We start from the raw sequence: 23128 nt of genomic DNA on the forward strand, positions 1-23128 counted from the left end.
CTTTAACCATCAATGGGATATTGTGCTTGTCGACACATTTAGTGTGTAGTGTGTATGAATTTATTGTCATTGTCATCATCATCAAAATCATTGACAGTTTCAGAGTGTGGAATTTTTAACGAAGACAGACAAAGGAAAGACGGGAAAAAGCAGATGCTTATCGATACCCGTCCCCCATCAGCCAGGGACGCACAGACAGCATATTTGTGTTACAGTCCAGTCATAATCTTCACATTTCATTCAATTGTGCGTCTGCACAGCTCAAGCAGAGGGAGCAAGTCCCACATTTACTTCATCAACTACGTCAACAATGTCGACTAGTCGGGATGGCTCTATTACATTGTGTCGTAGTGGATGACAACAAGATACGAATAAATACATAATCGTCACACAGGTTTACTTCTGAAGCAGTACATTTTTGTGGGGACAGATTATGGCTAATGAAGACATAAAATTTGGCTCATGTGTGATTATGTTCTGGGTCTTGCAGTTGTCAGTCAAGCGCATCGTCCTGAACACCTGGAGTCTGCTCGCATGGAAGAAGCGGAAGACTCGCCATACATCAAGAAGGTGGAGGAAAAATTTGTCCACATTAAAGAGAAGCAGGAGGAGTACCTCATTAGACTGCAGAACCCCCACATTAAGGAACAGCAGCAACCTCATCCCCTCAAAAAGGAGGAGGAGGACCCACCATATGTTAAAGTTGAGGTGGTGGACATTCCCAAGTGGACTAGTGAGCCCTTAAAGGGTGAAGATGGACGTCCGAGTGAAGCCAGCAGAGGGACGGAGCCTCTGAATGGCAGCAACAGTAGTTCAAAAGAAGGATCCCGAGCAGACAACCTCCTCGCTCGACCATCAAATAGTGACGACTTCACATCACGCTCACTGTTCTGTGAGTATTACGTTACTCACCTTGAGGGAAATGTGGGGCACTGTGTGAAGAAGGAACGGGAACTGTCATTTGGTGGCATTCGTTCAATCCGCTTAGTCTTTATGCGACAGTGTGTCCAATCCTTGTTGTTTTACGAATTATGACTGACTCATTTTGACATTGGCACATCAACGCGAGTTTAAGGTGCATTACATCTATGTGTAAACTTATGAAACAGAATAACATGTATAGTGATCGTCTGCAAAACAAGCGTGTGCACCATGATTGTGTGAAAGACGAGCACATCACAGAAAACACTCAGGTGGCTTGAAATTCCGTTCTTAGACCCCCAATTCGACCATATTTTGTCAACATGCATGTCTGGTTCGTCATTGGAAACTTTAAAATATATATATATTTTTTTCTGAGCAGGGCATTTTTGACACCCTAAAAGTAGGTGAAATCATGTGAGCTAAAAATCGAGTTTCTCATTTTAAAAAACAGGTTTCGGACACCCGTACTGGTACATATTAAATAATAAACACTTCAAGTCATGTTTTGCAACAGAAAATTTATTCAAATCAGCAAAGGGGAGATAATTAGGCAACTTTGGAGCAGGGGAAGGTTTTTTTTTAAATCGGGGAAACAAAGAAAATCAACAACTACACCTGAAAGAGGAAGTTCCCCACACTTTGTAATTTCATAGTTAGCAGGAGTAAGGACTACCCATCCGTAATAATCAGGTGCCCCTTCTCGGATGATGCCAACGTCTTCATCTCTGCGTAGGTATTGAGACTTCTTGAGGTAATGCACAGAGAAGCCATTGTCATCATCATGCACTTGAACTGATACTCGGGAGCTGATACTGTCTGCGGTTCACGTCCCACCAGACTGACGTTATTCCAAACTGCCGCCCAACATTATTTTGTTGCAGTCTTTGTCATTGTGTAGCCCATATTCCAGCAATGGGGTACCGCATGCTACACGTCACTTCCCCTCATTAATATTTATGACGTTAGCTTCTGTGGCTCTGCTGTTAGCCAAGACGGGACAAGCTCTTGTTTGTCCCTAATAGGAAATGAATGGGAATAGTGTACGAAGGAGATGTTTACAGAGCTAACCCTACCAATTCTGTCCGAAAATGATATCCCTGGTGCCAAATTCACTGGTAAAGATGTGGAAGAACATATAAATGTTCAGTTAAAGAGATGGCTTGAGTGTCGACGGCTGAAAAAGACGGAAAAAAACAAGCCGACCTAAGCTTACCCTAAGCTTTTTTTATCGACACCTTTTTCTTACCCCACTGACAATGACATTCTCCTGTTCCAACAATCTATCCTTTTACCACCATAAGTCCTGTCTTTCTTATGTATTATATCCCCTGGTTGTCTTACGTCTCTGACAGTTCTTTTGGGGGACATTGCTGTTTTGTGTACCGATCTCAAATGCTACTCGTTGACAGCCAACGAACACTTTTAATTTTTTCATTGATAACAAATCTTAATTCTATCATTTATTTACACTTCCCCCTTACTAAAGTTTTTTTATTTTGTATTTTTATAACAGAAACGGTAACAGTGGCAGTCAGATACCATTGTAATTCTTTTCAGGTCATTAATTGTCAGACAGAAGCAGTATGGCACAAAGTTACGCTAAAAAAATAAGTTAAAAATATAAAAATGGCTTACCTCTTTGTCCTCTGAAAGACCATGCCAACCCAACCAAATGTTTACTGCATATAAAATGTGAATGGATTCACCCAGCTGGTGTTAAAGTCCGCGCAAGTTGATTCGGTCATCACATTTTTTCCTCCAGAGTTTTGGTTTCCAAAACAAATTACATTGTTTCTATACTAAGGCGGGTCTATAATGTCCCACTTGGGCTTTACTTCCGCTTTACGATGCGACGTCACGGTCTAAAAATGTGCGGTACGCCATTGTGCGTTATGTACTCAGGAAGTATTCAAGCGTAATGTTTACAAATGCTCCCATATGTAAAACGAGCAGAAATGTCTCTTCTGTATTGTTCGCCTCCATGGTTTATAAAACATTGTGGTATATAAACATGTGTCAATTACCGCTTTGAAGGTATAATGTGGTATGAAAACGACACGGTTTCAAAATTACAAAAAAAACTCTGACATACCGTTCTTCCGGTATAAACTATCATCGACGACTTGGACAGCGCATTTACGTGACAAAAATAAGATAAGGTGATGCAAAAAAATCAAGCCGCGTGTGTGTGTGTGTGTACTAATGCCTTCCACACGACAGCTCTGGATGCTAACAATCTCCATAATAATGTAACGTATCAGATTATACTGTAGTGGGGGTAGGGCTGGGCGATATGGCCTTAAGCACGTATCACGGTACATTGAGCAGATTTACCTCGATAACGATAAATGACGATAAATTCGCCCAAGCGGACTGTGGTATAATTTGAAAATCTGAATCAATGCATGAAATACAGATTAACCATTTCTCATTGATTTATTTATCAGCTTTCAATTTAATCTATTTAACAATAGTACATGCAGTCTAAACATTAAGTATATAAAAAAAATATTGTAAACTATAAGAATTCAAGTATAAACATTTATAACAGCTTGTATGGCTTGAACAATTTACATTGTCAAAATCAATATGCCTGTGCAAACATGTCATTGTAACACAAATGACTTAGTTTGAACAGTAGACTTCAAAAAGTAAAGATACACGATAATATCGGTTACCGATAATTATCGGCCAATAATGGCAATTATGACGTCACACAGATAATACAGATTAAAAAAATCAACCGATAATGCAATCCGATAATTATATACTTGATTTAGCCTCCAAATGTGCGCAACCGTAGCAGTTTTCTCCACTTCTCCACCGCCGCCTGCTCAACCACTCCCCTCTCTGAAGCCCCTGTGGGAGGAGGGGTTGAGGAGTACGGCGTCATAGAGGAGGCGGTGTTACACATCAGCGTTGAGGCGCTCTCACTAGCGTGCGTTGATTTTCCCGTGTGTGAAATGAAATAAACGACACTCTTGCCATCTACAAAACATGCACTGCAGAAGAAAGCGTCCTCATTGAACAATGAACACCACCAACCCAGCAGCCATTTAAAACTGCATCACAAAGATTTTTGGAACGAATACGAGGCTGCTGCTAGCGTGAATGCTAAAGCTATTGTAAACACAAAGGAAGCTACGGGGCTCGTGACGATACAGAAACGCTGCGGTCCTCCCGGAGTCGGGTTGTTTGGGAATGCAGCCCAAAGCGGGTGGTAAACTCCCATCTATGGCTAAACACCTCACGAGACCGATAGTTGACAAGTAGCTGTCTTCCAACAGAGTCCGCTGGTCCGGCAAGCCGCCACCGCCTCGCCCTTGGCGGGCAGAGCAGAGCCATGCACCGAATACGCCACAGCGAGCTGGTGTTGTGCCGAAAAATAGCCGCCCCGCGTGAAATGTCCCCCCTGACGGGAGCGCTGATTTATAACGCTTTATTGAGCTTTTATTTGATTTATTTGTTTATTTATTTTATTATTGGGCGCCCACACGTCACTCGTACAGCTTTTTCTTCCCAATTGATGGACATGGAAACGATTTTCTTGTACCGTGAATATATATATTATTTTACTCTGCTTGAAGTAATAAATGTCATACCTATGTGATTGTCATTGGGATATGGTCGTGAAAACCTGTAGAAATTTCTGTTCAAAGATGGTTATGTGGCCCAGTCCATGATTTGTTACTAAAATAAAGTACTAAAATAAAGTACTAGTATTTTGTCTAATTTATTTATTTAACTGAAATATTTAAATATTAACTTAAATATTTAACTGATTTTACAGTCGTAAATCCATTACTGTAATGCGTCCATGAAAACATTTGATGTTTTTACCTCAATAAAGCGTTATAAATAAGCGTTCCCGTCAGGGAGGACATTTCACGCGGGGCGACTATTTTTCGGCACAACACCGGCCGGGGCGGGCAGATATCCGGTACGAACTTAGCTGCCGCCGCCACTCCAGTTCAAGACAGAGGCCTGGCGCGGGTGCTAATTTGGCGGCCGGACGAACTGAAGGGCAGAGGCGGGAGGAAATTCCCGAAATGACCCGATAGCCAAACCCCTGGATGAAAAAATAATGCAGTTTATACGACCACGATTCTTCGTGAAAGACATGCCGATCACATCAGTTTTACCACAGACATTTGGACAAGTGATGTCAAGTAAGCATGTTTATCATGACGGCACAGTGGTTACTTGATAACTGTAACATGCACCAAACCACACAAAGAAGTCATCCAGTGAGTAATGCATTCAGTACGCTTTAAATTTATGACGTCTTAATCAGATCATTCTTCTTAAATCTAGTCAAATAATTTTCCCCATCTTGTTTTGCGTGTTAAAGACTAGTTAACAGATGAATGCGCCAAATTATTCCACTTACTTGAACTAAATATTGCCATTTGTTGTTATTATGCCCAAACATCTAAAAAAAATAAGGTCATTTTTCACCTAAATCAAGAAAAAAATGCTTTCAAATAATGTTTTGAACCATACATATTCTTGAATAAAGAACATTTCTGACAAGTTTTTAAAAATTTTTTTTTAGGATTATGTATAATAATTTATTGTAGAGCTGAAAAGAATACTCGAGCAACTCGAGTAACTCGAGTTTAAAAATTGATCCGAGTAATTTTATTCACCTCGAGTAATCGTTTATTTTGACAGCTCTAAGCATCACGTTTTGCTCGGACTACTTTTAATGCGGGACAACGCGCTGACGTCACGTGCGTAGAGGAAGAAGCAATAAAAAAAATATAAAAAACATTTCCGCAGCCGACATCCGCTCCAAACTACGCCGAGATTGCTAAAAACTAGCCCGCATGATGTTAAGTTGGTAGCAGGTATCATCTGATGAGTCTCATAGAGATCACATGTATGTTGAACTAGATGCAAAATGACAGACTTGGCCGCGTCTGGGCAGCGTTAATAAACAGCCGCCATCTTAAAGCAGTAATGCGCTAAGCGCTAATAAAGAGCGCTAAGCGCTAATAAATTAGATTAACGTTACTGTCTGAGTTACTAGCTCACGTAACGTTAGCCCTGCGGAGGGCTAGGTTTCTATTAATTATGACCACTTTCGATGCGTGGCTAACGTGTCTTACATACAGGCTTTAACATAACATAGCTTTGTGGAGTGATAAGGGTGTAAAATAAAAACTCAATAATGCTAACTATCAATTTTAGCTTAGTAGTCATTGCTGGATAAAACACCAAGTAGCACTGGTCCCTAATGTGCTCCAATACAGCCTGTATCATACATTTATTTTGAACACTGCAAAAACTCAAAATCCTATCAGGACTTACAGTTTAGACTAACTTAAAACTTAACTAGAACTTAAAAATGGCTTGACACAAATAGAAATTTAATTGAAACACGTGGGAAAAAATCTTTTAAGTGATGTGTGTTATCAAGCGTAACGACATTTTTAGGTATATATATATATATTTTTTTTTTAATAAGATCTAAAGGTTTTTTTTAAAGAGAAAGCAGTGAATTTGTCTTTTTTTAAATTCTAGTTACATCTGAGATGCAATTGTTGGCTGTTTTCAACAATATACATCGAAAATAAAGACATTGATTGACTGAAAATGGTTCAAGATTAGATGAAATGTCTTGTTTTCTCATGTATATTTATCATTGCTCTTCACCTAAAAATATATTTGTTTTATCCGATTACTCGATTAATCGATAGAATTTTCAGTCGATTACTCGATTACTAAAATATTCGATAGCTGCAGCCCTAATTTATTGCTTAAAATAAGGCTGTTAAGCTTATTTTCAGCTGGCTTTTTTTCTTCAAGAAATCTGAGTGAAATATACTTGAAGTGCTGGCAGTTAATTTCACTTATTTCCAATAGATTTACACTGAAAACAAGGGAATTTAACTAGTTTTAAGGAGTTGTGTTTTTGCTGTGTAGTAATGTTATACGTTAGGAATGGCTTACTTTTAAAGCCGTTTTTGTGGAACTTAGGTATTTACTCTGTAAGTAATTGTTGCCAAAAGTTTACCATGACACAATGTCAGACAATCGGTCTTTATTTAGATGTTAGAATTTACTACTTGTTCACATTTGATTTTGAAAAAAGAGCAATAATATTTTTGCACAGTAATATTTTCTCTTGTGTGCACTTTAAAATTTTACATAAATCTTTTAATAGAATTATCGGCTTGACATTATCGGTTATCGGTTCGAACAAGGAGGAAATTATCGGTTATCGGTACCGGCAGAAAAATGCATTATCGTGCATCACTATCAAAAAGACAACTTATTGATAATGGCTGCTGTGACATAATTACTCAACACATGTGTTTACTTCAAGGTTTCAGGGTTTTTTTTCAATGCATTTTTTGATACATGCAAGCACACATGAACCCCCACACAGACACACACACATTAAAGCTATATTGATCTTCTGCAAATGAAACATCTAAGATTTTATGATTGTAGTAATGACACAGAATTAAGCACATACAGAAAAATAGCTGGGGCCATTAAAAGGTCATATTATAATTTTCACTGTTGGATTGTACTTTATGATGAATGCTTTACCATCACAAAAGCTATCAGAGAAATCACACACAGACAGAGATACAAAATAACGCGACATACTAATTTATAGATGCAGTCCGTACCCAGTCCACTCATTAAGTTCAGCCGTTTCGACAAGGTTAGAGCTGCTATCTGACCCCATCACGTTCATTTGTAGCGTTAACCGCTAGCGTTAGCTGCTAGCGTTAGCCAGTGGCCTGGCTACCAGTAGAAAGCACTGAAAGCACCCTCTCCGGAAATTGTGAGAACAAGGGAGGACAGCGGGTGAAAGCCCGTCTGGATGCCGCCAAGAGTCTACTAAATGTCGGGTGAAAGCCAGGTGTTGATTTTGGACTGGGGTTATAAAGTATCTCATAATATTTTTCCAACAGAATTCGTGCCATACATTCGAGCCCGTAGTGGTCCATTGTAGCTGGCACATGTTCTCCCAACTTTTTTTTCCTCAAGTGGCATAATTCCTTCCCCTTCCCATTTTTGTTTTATATAATGAGTAGGGCTGCAGCTATCAAATATTTTAGTAATCGAGTAATTGACTGAAAATTCTATCGATTAATCGGGTAATTGGATAACACATTTTTTTTTTTTTTTTAGGTAAAGAGCAATTATAAATGTACATGAGAAAAAAAGACATTTAATCCAATATTGAACCATTTTCAGTCAATCAATTTCTTTATTTTCGATGTACATTGTTGAAAAAAGCCAACAAATGCTTCTCAGATGTGACTAGAAAAAAAATTCACTGCTTTCACTCAAAAAACTTCTAGATCTAATAAAAAAAAAAACATTTCTTACCTAAAAATGTAATTACGCTTGATAACACACATCACTTGAAAGCTATGTGTTTTTCCCACGTGTTTCAATAGATTTAGATCTTATTAAAAAAAATATATATATATATTGGAGCTGAAACGAATACTCAAGCAACTCGAGTAACTCGAGTTTAAAAACTGATCCGAGTAATTTAATTCACCTCGAGGAATCGTTTAATTTTGCCAGCTCTAAGCATCACATTTTGCCCGGACTACTTTTAATGCGGTACAACGCGCTGACGTCATGTGCGTAGAGGAAGAAGCAATTAAAAAAAAAAAAAAAAAACTTGCTGCAGCCGACAGCCGCTACATACTACGCCGACGTTGCTAAAAACTATGCCCGCATGATGCTAGTTTGGTAGCAGGTAGTGTCCGATGCGTCTCATAGATATCGCATGCATTTAGGACTAGATGCGAAATGACAGACTCGGCCGCATCTGGGCAGCGTTAGTAAACAGCCGCCATCTTTAAGCAGTACACTTCCCATCGCTAATAAATACAACGTTACTTTCACTCGGTCACGTAACGTTAGCTCTTCGGAGGTCTAGGTTTCTATTGATTATGACCACTGTCGATGCGTGGCTAACGTGTCTTACATACAGGTTTTATATAATCTGTAAAAACACAGCGCTGTAGAGTGATGAGGGTGTAAAATTAAAACATAATAAAGCTAACTGTCAGTGTTGGCTCAGTAGTCATTGTTGAATAAAACACCAAGTAGCACTGGTCACTTAGGCTACGTTCATACTACAGGTCTTAATGCACGAATCCGATTTTTTGTCATATCCGTTTTTTTGGCGTGCCCGTTCAGACTGTCTTTGTCCATTACGACAGTTCAAGTATTACGCATGCGCACTAATTTGCAGTCCGACACGCGCTGAGCAAGAAGACCCGCATGCGCAGAAGCATCAAAACAAATGACACACGTCATCCGTCATTCCAGGGATATCATATTTTGCGTTTCAAAAGGAGGACACAAATAACAGACATAAATAATCCCCGTTTAGGCTTATATTCAAAGTTTATATGGATCGATAGCATTCACGCACTGTCCGTGCATGTCACACACACATACGGGCAGTATGCCCCGACTCTCGGCCGTCTAGGCAATGTTGAAATATTGCTCACTTGGAGCAGAGAGAAAACTGAGCATTCTCAGGCTTATCCTCAACCCATTTTCATTTTTTATGACTGTTGTCAAGCCCAGCCCTTCCCCAAAAGCCGTGTTCACTGCAAGCTAGGCGCTAGTAACGCACAGCTGCACTGGTACGGTAGCGTCTCTCTCGCTATTTGATGATGTAATTGCTGCATGAAATCCGATTTGGGAGAGTGGACAGTACAGACCGCTGCGACAGTCTGGAAAAATGTGGCCCAGATCGGATTTGGACCACATAAGAAAGTGACCCAGATCGGATTTGAAATGGTCCAGTTCTATGTGACTTGTCACGTTCAGACCGTCAAGTTAATGCCTCACTCGAGTCGGAAAAACACGAAAAAATCTGATTCGTGCATTAAGACCTGTAGTATGAACGTAGCCTTATTATTTTGAAACACGTGGGAAAAACACATAGCTTTCAAGTGATGTGTGTTATCAAGCGTAATTACATTTTTAGGTAAGAAATGTTGTTGTTTTTTTTATAAGATCTAGAATTTTTTTGAGTGAAAGCAGTAAAAAAAAAAAAAAATTCCAGTCACATCTGAGATGCAATTGTTGGCTGTTTTCAACAATGTGCATCGAAAATAAAGACATTGATTGACTGAAAATGGTTCAATATTGGATTAAATGTCTTTATTTCCTCATGTATATTTATAATTTATAATTAAATGTTTTATCCGATTACCAGATTAATCGATAGAATTTTCAGTCGATTACTCGATTACTAAAATATTCGATAGCTGCAGCCCTAATATATTTCTTACCGAAAAATCTATTCACGCTTGATAACACACATCACTTGAAAGCTACGTGTTGACTTGTGCATTTTAGACACTACTAGCATTCACTCATCGTCCGCTCGCCATTACGAACACATCGGCACTTATCGGCAGTCATACACAGGCATGAAAATCTCTCACCTTTCGGCGAAATTGGCCATTTTGAAGTCAAAAAGGATGACTTACGTGAATCGTGTAGATCCGATGAGAACATTTTTAAAAGGGGGGGGGGTCGGGTGTAGGCATATGCCGGTTACCTTCACGGTTTACCATGTTATGAAAACGTCGCGGTTACAAAACCACTAAAACTTTCCGTCAAACAGTAGTATGTATTTGCTATTTTTCATGTGTCAAAAATGCAGCCAGAAGTGGCTTGGCGCGGCAGCGCTTAACCCTTCCCCTGTTTGATGCTGCGTGTGTCAGTGACGCTATTCCAGCGTACCCAAAAAGAAACACTCCAAACACAAGGCGTACTTTTCTTCAATTTACTGAGCTCTCAAATCGTGGTAACTGAAATATGCCAAATGAATATATTTATAACGTTGTACAATAGTATTTTTACATGTGTGAGTAGCTTCAACAGGTTAGCTTCATGAAAAAGTTCGCCAAAAACACCCCACACATTTTCCTTTCAAATTCAATATACAAACTAACTAAAAACTTACAAAGACTAATTCAATTCAGTTCAGTTTTATTTGTATAGCCCAATATCACAACAGGTTTGTCTCAAAGGGCTTTGCAGAGTCATTTTTATTAGAGATGTCCCGATCCGATGTTATGATCGGCTCGAACGCCGATATGGGCAAAAAAATGCGAATCGGTATCGGATCGGCCGACACGGAAAAATTCCGATCCAGACTTCCCATCCAGTTTTTTTTTTTAATTTTTTTTTTTATCCGCTCCGGGTTTTCCAGCGCACAGATTTACATAATCCATTCCAGTTTTTGCTTCGGTTTCCCTAAAATCCGGTCCGCATTTTACGGCACACCTTCAACACACGACATTTACATTTCCGTCTCCCGATTTACCAAGAGACTTTATCGGTAAAAATGTCAGCTGTGTAGGGTCATTTCACCTTAAAGGACGACAAAGACGAAGAGGCAGAGTGCAACATATGCCACAATAAAGTCAAGCGTGGTGGTAAAGCTGTAAGAATTTTTAATACAACCAACCTAATCAAGCATTTAGCGAAATACCACCGCAAACAATATAAGAAGTATGTTAAGAAAACCGAAAACAAAAAGAAAGGTCTTACGCAACTAACACTGGCAGAAACTTTTGCTATGCGCGACAAACTGGCACTCGACAGTCCCAAAGCCCAGGGAATAACAAGAGTCATTGCACAAGAATTCTTTCTGGATGACGACCCATTATCTCTCGTGAGTAAAGACGCACCATCCAACACTTAGAACCATGGTACAACATGCCCAGCCGTCATTACATCCTTGAGCAATTCGGCCGTGGAAGATTCGAGAACGATTCACAAACATCCAAATTCCGATTATTGAAATATGTCAAGTAAAGCGGAACTTTTACACAGTGGGAAGCAATGAGAAACGGACCGCATTGCGTCCCGAGAGTAAACATGCTTGTCATAGACCCGGGTAATGCCAATGCTCAACTCATGCCGCTAGATAAAAAACACAACAATACCTGACTGCTGCTGACAGCCGGTACAAACTACGTCAACATTGTTTTACTGTAGATAATAGATATCATATGTATATAGAACTAGATGCAAGTTGACAGACTCGACGGCGTTAGCAACATTGCAGTATTGAAAACTAGATGCGTTATTGAACAGCCGCCATCTTAAAGCAGAAGACTTCCCTAGTAGGCTGCTGTGAACTTTCCAAGCGAACCTAATTAACTTTTTATCTAAAAATACTCATGAATCAGCAAAATCATGACTTGAATCTGTCTTCAAAACAGTTTTAAAACTTTCACATGTCTAAAGTAGACAGAAGGGAAATTATGGAATAACGGGAGCAATTTTAACAACTTTAACAGTTGATTCGCAAAATTAAATTAATTGAATGTAGTATAAAGCTGCTGATACAGAATGGGGACTTGAGTATTTTATGTACTGTTTTAAAATGTTATCTTGATACTGAAATAGTCGTTTATTTAAACCTGAGAGGCTTTTTATACATTTTTTGTAACTAATGCACGGAACATTAAAAGCATCTAATAGCTTGAGGGGGTTAGTGGGATTTTCCACTGAGGTTGTTTGTTTGTTTTGCTTTTTTAAGATTGTTTGCAATGTTATTTGCACGTTTTACTGACTGACTATGCCATTTCTGTTTGTTATTTATGTTTTGTGTTTGTCACTGATTAAACAGGTGAGTTTCTTGTTACCAACCATTGTGTGTTATTCAAACTCACCTAATTCAGGTGGCTAGTTGTTATCAAGAGTACTAAAACCCTTTTCAACATGAGTCTGACAACTAAGTAAGGAGGCTAAATAAATTTAAACTCTTAATACATGCTCAGATAGGCCGCTATCAGTATCAGCCATTATCGGTATCGGATCAGAAGTGCAAAAACCTGGATCGGGACATCCCTGATTTTAATACACAGTCGAATGTTAGCCTAGGCTTAGCTGGGAGAGCAACTTTGTTGAGGTTATAATTGAAGATGTCCGGGTCCGATCACGTCATTTTCAAAGTATCGAAATCGGCAAAAAAATATCGGACATGCCTTTTTTTTTTATATATATATTTTTTTTAACTAAATAGTTTTCTAATTGTATTTAACGTTACAGACAAAATGTCTTACATTAATCCAGAGTCTTTAGTTTTGGCTTAACGTAGGGCTATCAAATTTATCGCGTAAACAGCGGTAATGAATTTTTTAAAAATTAATCACGTTAAAATATTTAATGCAATTAACGCATGCGCTGCATGACCCACTCACGCATTGTCGCGTTCAAGATTGATGCGCACCTGCCTCAACCTTTTTGTTTACTTGCTGTGACGTCAAAGCCCCATTCGGTTGTTTCCGGAATACTTTTGGAACTTTTTATCTATTTACGATAATAGCTCATGAACGTGATTTATTATTTTGTTAACTTTATTGATATTTGTTATCTTGCCACATAACGGTTCTATTGATATCTCACAGCCCCTTAGTATTATAATACCCTTTAAGGCATTTTTTTAGTACGTTCTGCCTGTATGCATCTAAACAAAACAAGTTGGGAGCGCACGGTAGTACTTTGGGTGTCAAATTCGTGTAGGACGTTTCACCGATGTAGGACATTTTGGCAGAACGCTGGAACATATTTCCTCCACATCTTTCTCACCCTTTTAATACCTGACCCATTTTCATGCCTGTTAAGTATCCAGGAATGCAAAAAAAAAAACAAAAAAACAATTGTCTTAATACCACTCGAAATTGTCTAAATAAATTAAATATAACAAAAAAACTTAAATGCATTGTCAGGGAATATAAAAATAAAAATGGAGCCTTCCTTTGGGGAAAAACACTACTGCTTTTGTCTACTGGCACAGCCAAACTTAACAAAAAAATGAAAGCTCCCTTGGGCTGTTTTAAGACCATTAAGCAAAATAAAAATGAAAACTGGGGGGGGAAGGGGGAAAACCTTGGTTCACTAAATTTCTTACAGCTAAGCAGAATTCACTATATTTCTCACAGTTTAATTAACGTTAACATAGTAGAAAACACATACAGGAGGACACTTCTCCTAAGCAGCTTCCTACTCAGGGTAGCAAGTTCACACAGTTGAATAAAATGGCAATGCTAAAGTGTGATGCGGGTCGGACTTTCAGTAGCAAAGAGCAGGCGGAGGAGGCGGCATGTCAACATGTGACGTACTCTGAGAGTGCGTGTGTTTGTGTTCAAGTCATCAGCCAATCAAACGTGCGTTTGAGGAATAAAACATGGACTGGCTCATTCAGCAAGTGTAAAAGTGGTAAACTAAGTCTGGAAATAATTCACCTAATAATGGTAGGGTCAATTTGATCGTTACAACACATGGGAAGACAATCTAAATGACGTATATATCTGGACACATTATACTGTATAATGCAAAAAAGGTTGCTTAAAAGTTGGTGGGGACAATTTGAGCATCCTGAAAAGTTGGTAGTGATTGTCCCTACAATCCATATGCAAACCTATGCCCTTGCCTTATCACTTTAATATACCGGATTTACTTTAATATACTGTATTTCTTTTAACTACAGTTGTCTGCTTAGTCAGCAGATTTTTTTAACGATTTGTCAACTATTCTAATATATATATATATATATTTTTTTTTTTTTTCTTTTTTTTTTTTTTTAAAGTAATCCAGCAATTGAATTTTTGTTGATGCTTATTAATTCACAAAAACATTTTGGAAGACTTAAATTCTCAGCATTTAAGTAATTTTATATATTATTGGCCAGAATCTCGTGATAATATTGTGAAACTATAACAAACATACACATATTCAATACTCAATATTCAACAAACAACACAACACACTTATATACACAACTATTATATGGATAGCACAAATTGCTTGAGCTACTAGCATTAGCATAGCCTGGCTTCTATAACACAATAACAACTAAAGACCGTTTTGTACATACAACTTTTCTGCACACAGATATTCATATACCCTCTATTGATGTCATTATAAACATAAAATACTTAGACATATATTTCCGAGGCAGAAACGTAACAGAAAGCATTCATGAGTGTCAATGCTACCGCTAGACACCAGACTGTGTAAGCGAATGAGCCAAACTGTGGGGGGGGGGGATGCAGCGAATTATTCTGACCGGCAGGTGGCACCAACGCATTGCAAATGGCCAACTGATTTCCCATCCTGGTGCATATAGACCCTACCCACGTGACGTCACAACTCCGCTCTCCTGAATGGTACCGCCCAATTGTCCGTCAAAACATAGTGTTAACCTGTTACGGCTACGTACATTCCTCCTATTTACGGCGTGTTTTTCTGCTCCTTAACATTAATAATCAAAATGGTGAAGGCGTGTGTGGCTGTTGGTTGCACTAACAGAGAAGATGGAAGGAGAGACTTGAAGTTTTACCGTATTCCGAGGGATCCAAAGAGGAGAGCGAAATGGACGGCTGCAATTCGACGTGAAAACTGGGCACCAAAAAAATCACCACAGACTATGTAGTAGTCATTTTATATCCGGTAAGATGCATTTAAGATATACTTAGAGGGTTTTGGGCTGACAAATAACCACAATTAAGATCATTGCTAGGCTAATCGCCGACAACATACACGTATGTATGTAGTGAGAGTGCTATCGCTAAACCATATAAACATAAAAAGCCCTAACTGCATTGACAAATGACATGAAATAAATTAGACTTGACAGTGGATGTTAGCGAGAATAAAAGATTTTGAATTGAAAATTTCGTAACTCACCTTTCCAAGCACAAGATAGATTCCTGCCGAATTTTCGTGGACGAGGACCTGTTTCACCCAACCAGCAACGAAGTATTTATAAGCCTCCAAGCTCTTGAAGTTTTTCAAATTTTCGTGAGAATAGGCTGATTTTGTGTGGACAAGATAGTTGTAAATATCAGCGTAGCAGATGTCAGGCAGACAGGGCGAAGACAGTGGGTCGAAAAACATCGATTTGGGCATCAAATATGGATCTGGCGACTGTATAGAACGAAGCTTTTCCACATAACGCCTTTTATGCAACACATCCAGTGAGTTTACGGCATCCGAAAGCACCGGGTCTTCCATGAAATGCATTTTAAATTCCTCGATCAATTGAAACCAATGCTAATACAGAGACGAAATGACGGACAAGGGGGCGGAACCATACAGCGAGCGCGTGGTTTTGTGACGTCGGTGGGTAGGGTCTATAGGCAACACACTGTGACTTCACCTTTCCAACATGATTATAAACAGTTCTTTAAAAAATAAAAAAAAATACATATTTAAAATATGTAGCATTAATATTATAGTATACTACTACATGTACAGTTGTGTAACTAATTATTGAACCCCCAAAGTAGATGTTTTAGATGTTTTTGCAAGTTTGACATTCATAATTCATAATTTGACATAATCACATCAAATAATGACATGACAAAGACACAAATAGAGCTGAAATAACTAAAATATTTTTGGAAATATTCCAATTTATGGCCTTTCTGTGATTACTTCATTGACAAAATTATTCAACCCCTAAGGTATGTATAACTTTAGCACTTACTACAACATCCTTTGCAACAAAAACATCCTTTAGACGTGAAGCATAGCTTGACACAAGTTTCTTGCAGTGATCCACATGTATCTTTGCCCATTCCTCATGGGCAAATGCCTCCAGTTCATTGGCATTTTTGGGCTTGCGTGCTGCAACTGCTTTCTTCAAGTACCACCAGAGATTTTCAATGGGATTTCAGTCTGGTAATTGCGATGGTCATTCCAGAATCCTCCAGCACTTCTTTTGCAACCAAGATGTTTTAGATTTTGTGGTATGCTTAAGATCATTGTCCTGATGATTAAAATTGTAACTGCTTACATTTTTGTTTTTTTTGGTTTTTTTTTTAATAAAAAAATTATAATAATAAAATTTAAAAAATTGCCACTGCATGCGCCTGAAGGATGAGGGCGTGTCAATGCATGATGACTAACAGCCAATCGTCATGGGAATGATAGCCCAGAATGTATCTAGTACGCGCGCGTTTATACACTCACTCCCTCAGCCAGTCTACCCCCACGGCCTAGTAGCTGGATAGACGGTCCATACAAATATCATTTGTCTTCTTGTGTCTTGCAGGTTTCATTAAATATCTTGGTCCTGACGCTCAACAGCTTAAGAGAGAAGTACAACTTCCAATCAAAAAGGAGGAGGTAGAACTGCCATACGTGAAAGACGAGGACGATATCACCATGTCGACTGCTGAGCCCTTGAATAGCGAGGATGGTCCAAGTGAGGCCAGCAGAGGGACGGAGCCTCCAAGCAGCAGCTCAACGGAAGGATCGCAAGCACACATTTTCCTCGGACCAACAGATAGAAATAGCGCCACGTCACACTCATCTTACAAAGATAATGGTCAGAAGAAATCTCACTGTGACGAAAAACTCTGCAAATGCGCTCAGTGTGGAAAAACCTTTGTTAATAACTATAGTTGTCGTATGCATATGAGGAGCCACACTGGTGAAAAACCTTTTTCCTGCTCAGTTTGTGGTCAAGGATTCAAGAGAAAGCAAAACTTAAAAATACACAGAAGAACCCACACTGGTGAAAAACCTTTTTCCTGCTCAGTTTGTGGAAAAAGATTCACTCAGAAGAGCGCCTTAATCACACACAGAAGAACCCACACTGGTGAAAAACCTTTTTCCTGCTCAGATTGTGGTCAAGAATTCAGTCATAAGAGTGCCTTAAAAAAACACTCAAGAACCCACACTGGTGGAAAAACTTTTTCCTGCTCAGTTTGTGGTCAAGGATTCACTCAAATTCACTACTTAAAATTACACACAAGAACCCACACTGGTGAAAGACCATTTTCCTGCTCAGTTTGTGGAAAAAGATTCACTCAGAAGAGCGCTTTAAACACACACAGAAGAACCCACACTGGTGAAAAACCTTTTTCCTGCTCAGTTTGTGGTCACAGTTTTACTATGAAGAAAAACTTAGAAGCACACACTAGAACCCACACTGGTGAAAAACCTTTTTCCTGCTTAGTTTGTGGAAAGAGATTCACTCAGAAGAGCGCCTTAAACAGACACAGAAGAACCCACACTGGTGAAAGGCCATTTTCCTGCTCAGTTTGTGGAAAAAGATTCACTCAGAAGAGCGCCTTAAACACACACACAAGAACCCACACTGGCGAAAAACCTTTTTCCTGCTCAGTTTGTGATCAAGGATTCACTCAAATTCAACACTTAAAAGTACACACGAGAACCCACACCGGTAAAAAAACTTTTTCCTGCTCAGTTTGTGGTAAAAAATTCAGTGTTAAGAATGCCTTAAAAGTACACACAAGAACCCACACAGGCGAAAAACCTTTTTCTTGCTCAGTTTGTGATAAAAAATTCGCTCGCAATGATCGGATTAAGAGACACGTGTGTATTGGTGGGAGAAGCAGTGACCAATGACTGTTTTGCCTGTCATCCACGCTACCTTCGTCAGATTGTGCACGCAGGTCAATTGTAGTCTGTAGAGTTTCCTGAAATCCTGTTGAGGATTGGTATTATTGGTGCCTTACATGTGCTTTGTACACTCCTTGTATGATGTGGATCCACACTATTGCCAAAAGTATTGGCTCACCTGATTAACTCTCAAGTTGAGTGGCATTGTTTATACAAGTTTATACAATACTTTCCCTCTTTCAAACTACACTTTTCACAGCTAATATTTGAAACGGTAGACCCCAATTTACAAAAATTCTAAATCATTCATCAATAATATAATTACAGAAATATGGAAAATTATGATTGGCTCAAAAATATTTTTTGGGGGAGGGTTGTTTATATATAGTTTTAAAAGTTACTACTCTTGATTGACAGTAACATATTACGAGTAATGCAGCCAAATAAAGAGAGGGGAAAAAATGACTACGAGATGAAAGTTATACTCTTACTACAAGAAAAAAAAGTATTATTATGTAGGGGTAATGTAGCTGAATAAGGGGCTAGGTACTTTATGTACATTTACCTTAGCTGGGAGCTCCGACAAAGTATTCGTACAAATCCTTCGATTGATCAAAATTTGATGTAGATGAGCTAAAAGATAATGGATTTCCTTATTTTGGAACCTGATTCTAAAACACAGCCCCACAAGATGCTTTCATCATAGTTGACTTTAGTGGAGGCGCCAAAGCGCTACGGAAAGTACGTGGCTGCTTATTCAGCTACATTACCCCTCTTTTCTGTATTTGGCCTAATACTTTGTTGCACAACTCGGACAATGATTATTAAAATTGTTTGTGCTTTTAATCATTTCGGCCCCCGTCGATGAACATCGACTCTGCTTCGGATTTTAAAGTGCTTGTACTTCACTGTACTTATTAATTTTATTTATTTTAAACAACGTGTTTTTATTCAGTCCTAGCTTCCTCTTCCCTTTGTTCACAACAAGCCTAATTATAATATTATAATTCAAAACTAGGGTTGTAACTAAAACCGATACTTTGTTACCAAGTTGATTCTAAGATTCAGAAAATGTGACTGGAATGCCTTTTCTGCAATACCCAAAGTATCGCCAGTACCGACGCGGCAGATCTGGCCGCTTCTTTTGTGTGACATACGAGGCTGCACAAGTTGCCTGACAAGAGGTCAATATCACCACTAAAATGGGGGTTGTAAATGACCGGTTAAATGGCAACCCACGCTGTGCCAAAGAACGAGAAAAACAGTCAATGTATGCAACATGGAAGTGACGCGCATTTACGTTTTTTTTTTTTTTTTTTTTTTTTTTTGACTTTTGACTTTTTTAAATTAAACCCTTTAACACCCAAGCCTATTTTTTTTTCCAAAAGATGCACACCGCTGTGATGCTGCCTTTATATTTCAAAGAGAGAAAAAAATCACAATTGCCAGATTGAGTCCCTTTTTTAGGACACCATAACCTTCATGTCCAAGCTGTTGTTTTCTTCAACCAATTATAATCAACATTTTGGACCGAAAAAGACAACAACAACAACAAAAAACAAAAAAACGGTACGTATCGTCAAAGGCATTTTTGTCCTTTCTACATATTATGGTCAAAACAGGTTATATACAGGAGACCAACAGTGCAAAATAGTGACTATATAAATATACACTCACCGGCCACTTTATTAGGTACACAATGCTAGCCGGTTGGACCCTCTTTTGCCTTCAGAACTGCTTCAATTCTTCGTGGCATCGATTCAACAAGGTGCTGGAAGCATTCCTCAGAGAGTTTGGTCCATATTGACATGATGGCATCACACAGTTGGTGCAGATTTGTCAGCTGCACATCCATGATGCGAATCTCCCGTTCCACCACATCCCAAAGATGCTCTATTGGATTGAGATCTGGTGACTGTGGAGGCCATTTGAGTACAGTGAACTCCCTGTCATGTTCAAGAAACCAGTCTGAGATGATTCCAGCTTTATGACATGGCGCATTACCCTGCTGAAAGTAGCCATCAGAACTTGGGTACATTGTGGTCATAAAAGGATGGACATGGTCAGCAACAATACTCAGGTAGGCTGTGGCGTTCCAACGATGCTCAATTGGTACCGAGGGGCCCAAAGAGTGCCAAGAAAATATTCCCCACACCATTACACCACCACCACCAGCCTGAACCGTTGATACAAGGCAGGATGAATCCATGCTTTCATGTTGTTGACGCCAAATTCTGACCCTACCATCCGGATGTCGCAGCAGAAATCGAGACTCATCAGACCAGGCAACGTTTTTCCAATCTTCTATTGTCCAATTTCGATGAGCTTGCAGAAATTGTAGCCTCAGTTTCCTGTTCTTAGCTGAAGGGAGTGGCACCCGGCGTGGTCTTCTACTGCTGTAGCTCATCTGCCTCAAAGTTCGACGTACTGTGCGTTCAGAGATGCTTGTCTGCCTACCTTGGTTGTAACGGGTGGTTATTTGAGTCACTGTTGCATTTCTATCAGCTCGAACCAGTCTGGCCTTTCTCCTCTGACCTCTGGCATCAATCAGTTATTCCTATAACACAAACACATTTTCATTCAAAATAGTATTTTTTTTCAATGATTTTCAAAAATAATAGTTAACAGAACAAGCAGTAACCCCAACCTCCATCTCCTAACCCCCCCCCCACACACACACACACATTTCCTAAATGCAAAACCTCCATTTTAAGTACTTAAGAATATTGGATGTTCATTAAAATAGCGTACCGCACGTAATACTTCACCTTTGCTCAATAATATTCATGACGTTAGCAAATGCTAAGGGGGTCAAACATGCATTTGTCCCTCATGCTAGATGCATATAAATAGTGTATGAACAAGATGCTTACAGAGCTAAACCTACCAATTCTGTCCAAAAATGGTGTCCCTAGTGCCAAATTCACTGGTAAAGATGTGGAAGAACATACTAATGTTCAGTTAAAGAAATGGCTTGAGTGTCGAGGGCCAAAAAAGACGGGGGAAAACCGCCGACCTGATCCAGAAGTAGCCTTACGCCACTGACAGTTGCCTCGTTTACATGGAGCCAAATATTCCAATTACAATCGGAATATTTGTTCAAACCGAATAAATGTGTTCCATATAAACACCTCATTCGGAATGAACAGGCCCAAACCGAATGGAATTTCATTCCGATTCACAGGGGTGGAATATTCCTTTTCCCAAACCGATTAGAAGTAAAATTATATCATGTAAACAGGGAAGCGGAATGGTGTCTGGCTGCGTTCTTTCTGCACATGCTCCGTACTGACGTGGTGACGTCACTTGGTGACGTAAGTAACGTCACATGCAACATGGCTTCCAAGCACACGCACAGCGCACCCACACAACTTTTTAAATGAACGGCGTATCATTCTGAAGTTTTGTTTCCACTTGAAAAGTTAAAACAGCAGCTGATCTGACGATCGATCTCCATGTTTTGCAACGTGACGCTTTGTTTTGATTAAACTGCGCATGTCAGACGGCAGTTGTCAAACGTCCTTTCGGAATAAAGGCAGACACATGTAAACGCTGGATCGGAATAGATGAAGTGACATGTAAACAGCTGATGTGAAATTTCCATTCGGAATGATTTGAATCGGTATGAAAAAAAGTCAGCATTTAAACGTGGCTAATGACATTCCCCTGTTTCAACAAGCTATCCTTTCCCACCATTTGCCCTGTCTTTCTTATATCCTCTGGTTGTCTTACGTCTCTGACCGTTCTTCGAGGTGATTTATTTTTCTAATTTTGTGTAGCTATCACAAATGCTACTCAGTGACAGCCAACGAACACATTTAATTTTTTTGGAATGAGTTCTTTATTTTGGACATGAGAAATAAAAACTGATAACACCAATGATAATACATGAGATAACCACAACAATGTTTAAGACAATACTAATAATATCAGAGTTTATTCATTGTGTCCAAAAAGGAGTAAGACGAAGCATTTGCTTATTAAAACCTACACCCCCTTTTCTTTTCCATAATCATATCAGTCCGCCCTATTTAATGAGTCCTCATATCAACAAAGAAATAAAGTTAATAACCATATACATAAGATGCAAGAGAAACAAAAATAAAATAAAAAAAGGACTAGACAATAACAGATGTGTGGAAGCCCCCAACAATTAAACCCCTTCTTCTTCCCTATACCCTGTGAAAACAATGTGATTGTACTAGTGACGGGAAAAGTCGTTCACCTGAGGAAACGAATCAATTCCGGTTCGTTCAGTAAAAAGATTCGTTCAAACAAATCGTTCAACGAATCGTTCAACGTCATCGTTCGCCCCCCCCCCCCCCCCCCCCCCCACACACACACACACACACACACACACAACCGCCCAAATGAATCGTTCGGTCAGTGAATGGGAAGTGACGTTGCCAAACGAATCACCAAAAGACCGCTTAGGATATATAACTGAACAGGAAGGCTTGGTTCCTCCCCCTCTTGCACAGTACACAGGCTTTTCATTGGCCGCTCTCTTCGTAGATTCAGAAGTGAGTGACAGACTGTGTTTTTCTTTCTTTTTTTTTCACTGCCTCGTCTTTGCAGCCCAGCCGCTTCAGCAATGAGAATTTCCGCGTCTATCATATTTCTATGGGATCAAAGCCATGGCTTGTGCTTGCTTCACTTCGATATAGCAAACGGTTAAACATTTCCCCTTTTTTTAAGCACAAACTTTTTCAATCACGCTAAATTACGTGTACGCTCCCTTCCGTATTCGTAGTTTAAATGCGTGTTTACGTGAGCTGGCTGCTCGTGAAAGCCATTTGATATACCACCA

The 23128-nt window shown here is 39.3% G+C and overlaps 1 protein-coding gene across 4 annotated transcripts in view; it reads left to right on the forward strand.

Moving 5' to 3' along the window:
• The window catches only part of LOC130928539 (gastrula zinc finger protein XlCGF57.1-like), a 59024-nt gene that overhangs the window by 7124 nt on the left and 28772 nt on the right, over nucleotides 1-23128 (forward strand). For 3 of the 4 annotated variants that reach the window (XR_009066697.1, XM_057855228.1, XM_057855229.1), the window contains exon 2: nucleotides 491-892. Coding sequence is in view for 3 of the 4 variants with exons in the window: in XM_057855228.1 (XP_057711211.1) it covers nucleotides 491-892 (402 nt within the window). In the remaining variant the exon portion in view is untranslated. Of the gene's footprint in view, nucleotides 1-490; nucleotides 893-17002; nucleotides 22706-23128 lie in introns of those variants that run through there. The other variant, XM_057855227.1, reaches the window with a different exon arrangement.

The sequence above is a fragment of the Corythoichthys intestinalis genome, chromosome 13 (assembly GCF_030265065.1).
Source record: "Corythoichthys intestinalis isolate RoL2023-P3 chromosome 13, ASM3026506v1, whole genome shotgun sequence".
NCBI lineage: Eukaryota > Metazoa > Chordata > Actinopteri > Syngnathiformes > Syngnathidae > Corythoichthys > Corythoichthys intestinalis.